The sequence below is a fragment of the Lottia gigantea genome (assembly GCF_000327385.1).
Source record: "Lottia gigantea unplaced genomic scaffold LOTGIsca_67, whole genome shotgun sequence".
Classification (NCBI taxonomy): domain Eukaryota; kingdom Metazoa; phylum Mollusca; class Gastropoda; family Lottiidae; genus Lottia; species Lottia gigantea.
This window is the reverse complement of record NW_008710284.1, coordinates 1,667,874-1,673,260: the sequence shown is the minus strand read 5'-3', so window position 1 is coordinate 1,673,260 and position 5,387 is coordinate 1,667,874. Positions and strand designations below refer to the sequence as shown.

At 31.1% G+C, this 5,387-nt stretch overlaps 1 protein-coding gene across 1 annotated transcript; it reads left to right on the top strand.

Moving 5' to 3' along the window:
• Window positions 1–4,711: 4,711 nt before the first annotated feature.
• On the top strand, window positions 4,712–5,113 carry LOTGIDRAFT_129896 (hypothetical protein; the record flags this gene model as incomplete). Its single annotated transcript, XM_009065078.1, has 1 exon — window positions 4,712–5,113. A coding segment is annotated over one exon (402 nt), but the record flags the coding sequence as incomplete, so codon positions are not given.
• Between the last annotated feature and the right edge of the window lie 274 nt (window positions 5,114–5,387).

Below are 5,387 nucleotides of genomic sequence, written 5' to 3'. Positions count from 1 at the left end.
CATTCAAATATTTTATTAGATCCTGTAAATATCAAAATCCACCTTCATTCGTTTTGTTTTGTTTTGTTTTGTTTTGTTTTGTTTTGTTTTGTTGTAATTATAGAAATGACAATCTATTAAACGGATTGTAAAAAGTTTTTGTAATATTTTTATGCGTATCCTACCATTAAAAGCTTATATTTGCATGGTTCATATTTTTAGTCAGATGTCTGTGGTTCCTGTAATTATAGAAATGCTGAACTGATATGACAGTCTACATACAGTACGAGGCAAATGTTGATTTCCCAAATGGGCACCCCCTTTCATAAAGCCCACCTACCTTATAATGTTAATTTTGTATTTTTTCAGAGATACTGGAATGGTTCTGAGAATCAGTATTGTATGGAAACGGTAACCAAGGACTGGTATTATAGCTCTTAATTCCTGATATTAAACTGGTGTAACATGGATAAGTATAGTGAAAATATAAAATAGTTGTAACGTTAGTAGAATTAACGATCATACATGTACCTTTAAGTATAATGTGAAAAAATTCTGAGTTAGTATCGTAAAATGCGTAAAAAGCGATTTTGATCGAGATCAAGTGCAAAATATGAGCTTTGTAGTCAGAAATCGCACGAAAATCAAAGGAATTATGGGTATTTAGCAGAAGTGAACCAAAAGTTTGTGGGATCATTAGTGAAAATTATTAACCGGAAACTTAAAGGAGAAAGACTCAATTAGTGTTGTTTTTAAAAATTCACAGGGAATTGATTTTACAAAGTGGCTTGGAAAGTGGAATATCTTTCTACTGAATCTCATTTTGATCAGCTAGCAAGTTTTTGCTTAATATTTGGATTATGTTTCCAGCATTTTAAAGTTATGTGTAAGCCTATTAATATATTAGAAAAGTGCTATAGTGATTTAAGGGTAAAAAATAACCAGAGCTGGTTTTAAGCTTTTTGGATTACATTACGGATTAAAAATTAAATTTAAATATGTCTTATGAAGTCTTAGTCAACTTGTTTTGCTGAAAGAATCAAAAGATGTTGAATTGAGTAAACTACGAAGAAGTTTTAAAAGGTAACATTTTAGATTATTTTCAGTTTATATTAAGTTGAATTAGCATTCCAGCTAAATTTTCCTCATTGTGCACTGCTTAGAGTTGTCCACCACGATTATTTTGAATAACATGTTACAGCTAGGAAGAGTTGAATCAATGCCATACAGTGTACATTGATGAAAAGGTTGACAATATTTTATTGAAATTTTAATTGAATTCTGTATGGACTCTCATTTTTAACCCTGACAAAAGCTATGTGAACTCTCTGAAAGAAAGCTGAATAGACAAATCTATCATCTGTTACAAAAGAACAAAAGAGATTAAACTCAGAATATATATGCTATTGTATTATTGAGCATTTCCATGCCCCTGCCCTTGCTTCCGTACGGTAAAACGAAACCTGAAATCCGTAACAACATATTGACGAAATATTGGTAGCACTTAATGAACTTTTCACTTAAAAAAGTATATCAGTTATAAGTGAGTAAGTATTTCATAATAAAAAGTGGTATCAGGTGTCTAAAAGAGTAAGCACACCTGCCTGGCACTCCACAATAAACTTAAAAAATGATTATGATATGAAATATTCCAATGATTGAATATTGAATATTGTGAACTTTTAACCTAGCTAACAGCTGCCAGTAGTAATATCTAGTATTATTAAAATTTATTGATTTTTTATTGAATTTTTAAGTTTATAAACAACACATACTGTTGATATATAATCAATATATGATCTACATTGAGTTTTACATCCAACCTATTTTTCACTATAGTCTTGTTTTCCTAAATATCACAAATATCACAATGGATATATTATGGTATAACTCACTTCTTTAATAACAAAGTACAACACAATTTACATTGGTTGTCATCAGATGAAATGAAAAAGCAATTTTTATGTCGTGTTGAACTTTTCCATTTCATTTCATTTCATTTTATTATCTCTCTAAGTTACATAACAGGCATGTTGAGAACAGTAGAACGTTCTTTTCTATTTCATTTCATTCCATTTCATTAGCTCTGTAAGTTACATAACAGGCATGTTGAGAACAGTAAAATATCTTTTTCTATTTCATTTCATTTCATTTCGTTAGCTCTCCACAAAAGGTACAGAGACAACAGAGGTTGTATTCAAAGTCTCTCTGTTGTGTTTTGTAAATATTTCAAAGAAAGAGAGTCTATTGATTTATATGCTGTCTGAAATAAGAACTTGTGACTATTATTTATCGTGTATTGACAGTCTCATTGTTGTATATTTTGTAAATATTTTAAAGAAAGAGAAGGAGTGTTTGATTGTTGGCAGGTCACACGGAGAATACAGACAATATTACATCATGTATATTTCAGACTTATGAGAAAATATGAGAAAATTTACACATTAAGATAATTCAATCAAACGCTTGCCTGGAAACAGACGTTAAAAAATTCTGATAGTGAAATATAACAAGGTCGTCTTGATCATCGTTTTCAATTTGATACTATGCCAGTCAAACTACCTGACGACTTAATTAGAAAATATGAAATGAAATAGAAAAACTAGATGACAACTTACTTACAACACAAGAAATGAAATAGAAAAATATAGGTTACTGTTTTGGCATCCCTGTTTTGTATCTTATAGAGCTAATGAAGTAGAGTAGAAAAGAACATTCTACTTTTCATTTCTTCACTCTCTAAATTTCTTATCATTTTCTGTTAGTCAATTCTGTTGTCTTACTCTCCCTCCTCCCTGATTTTTACATACAAACACTAACATAAAGTGCTGAAGTTGCATTGCATTATTTTGAATTACAAGTATTGAGTTATTATTGAGTTAATGATCAAGTGTCTATGGTATATCAATAAGTATAGTATATGTTATTATTGTTATTATTGACAAGCACCTGTTACCAGAACTGACTGGGCATTAAGTATATTTTATAGGTTATATTGATAATTGATAATGATTATTTATAAATACTGAGTCCTAGGGCATTATTGTATATTGATAATGATCATTATTACACTTGTAAGATACTGACTGCAGGGCATTATGGTATATTGATAATGAAATATTAGAACAGAACCTGAAACATGTTGTTTCTCAGAGTTAACCCCTAAGCGATGTTCAGATAACTAACCTATTGATAATGATAATTGTTATATTTATAAGATACTAACTGCTGGGCGTTATTCTTTCATATATTGGAAAGTTAGCCCTCAATTCAGTTCACTTACTTTGCCCAGTTTGGGCACCCCCATTTCCAAAATTACCTGTCCTGATGAGAATTGTATATCTGAAACATGTTTAGCTTTAATAGTGCAAACAGACACTACAATTGTCCATAATAGAAATAGAAAGAAAACTCTGTTTGAAATTCCTAGTGGAAATCTCAGGTTGAAAAGTGAATGAAATAAAAAACAATGGTTTTCCTGAAGAATTGTTTTGAATTTGATATTCTCAATAGATTTAAAGACATGAAAAGATCTGTCATATATCATGAATTATTTCATGTTTGATCTTCACAATGATTTACAATTAAAAATTGTTCTGGTAAAAAACTGATTGTCTGGTTGTAGACAGGAATCATTTCTTTATAATAGATTGAAGACTTTAGTTCATCTTGAAAATAATTCAGTTGTCTTGCTCTCCATAGATCATCTGGATCAATTATTAGTCCCACATCCGTTTAGGGGGGTCCACAATCTTGTCATAATCCTTAAGCAACATCAGTAACCTTTTGTGAGAGCCCACATAGTTAATAATGTTTATTGTATAAGTATTTAGCTTTGTCAACTCTGCGTTCTCTTTCAGAGAGTCCACATGCTTAAATATGATATAGTGTTTGCCAGCATTTCTTTTTCGAGAGTTCACATATCTAAAATTAATCCTTTAGCGACATTTAGTGGTAGAGATCACATTAAAGAGGTTTTATATCTAAAATTGTCCCTTTTAGAGGACCAGTTAGGTTTATAAACTCAGCATGTCTTTAAGAGAGTTAACATAGTTAATGATATTATTATGTTAACTTGTTGTTGTTGTATTCTCCTGTGTAATTAATGATAAATATTATGTATATTTGTGTTATTTCCAGTGTTTGTATGAATTAATCCGTATTATTTTACACGTTTTTTCTGTTTTTCAGAAGGAATACGAATAGGTTGTGTATTGGATTCTAAATCGAGAGTGAAACTCGTAAAACGATAGCTCCTCCGTGCTGAAAATAGAAGAGTGTTATTATTTTTGGAAGTGAGCCGCCATGATTAATGAGGTTGTAATTCGATATCTTTGAGAGACAAGGGCAATAACTCAGAGAAGATAAGTAAAATATCTGATGTAATGGGTAACGCAACACGCTGAAAATTTTGAGAAAAGTACAAAACTTGAAACAGTCTAATGTGGATTCTTAAAGAAATTCAAACAAGTTTGTGATGTAATCAACGTTAAAGTTGGTTGAGTGTTCACCTATGCGTTGTCATGGATACCTGTTTAGTGGACTTCAGTCAAGGGCAATAACCAACAAAGCTTACAAATGTAAATTGTAAAAAAACAAGGGGAATAATTTTGAAATTTAACGCGAATTTATCAGGTTCCTTTAGTTAATTTGTCAGAAATACAAATGTGAAGTCAAGAGGAGAGAACTCTCAATGTGTTTGGCTAAGATCAAAGGGGAATAACTTTCGTATCCCCACACAATGAAGAAGCAAAACGTTCGGACTTTGTCTCTGATCGTTTGCACGTTTACTTATCTTTTAGTGGGAGCTGCCGTGTTTGACGCGTTAGAATCAGAAATGGAAGTTGGAAATCGTCAGTTACTATACGACGAGGAACATTCCTTACAGCAAAAGTATAACATCACTAACGAGGACTTTGAACGTCTGCGCTGGAATATAATTCGTACAGTTCCGTACAAGGCTGGAACTCAGTGGAAGTTTGCAGGATCTTTTTATTTCGCTTTGACTGTGATTACTACTATAGGTAAGACTTTTTTTTCCATTTTGCCGCCATTTTTTATCCGTCTGTTCTTTTATTCTGATGATCTAAATCAACTGACTGGTTTATCATTGCTAATCAGTTCCTTTACTTAGATACTGTGATTGAATTCAAAGTCATTTTGTTTTTTTGCCTTTTTTACGATATTTTGATCATCAGCAATTGTTGATTGAATATCTCGTAACCTCACTCCAACAAAATAAACCATAAAAGTACGATTAAAGCAGAAAATAAACTGAAATGAAATAAACTAAAGTTTTCTTTTTATTTTTGTAAACTTTTAAAATTAATGGACACGTTAAACCAAACATTTTTTTAGAGAGCTATGAAATAAGATGGAGACTTAAGTTAAATGAAATTGTCATGCGA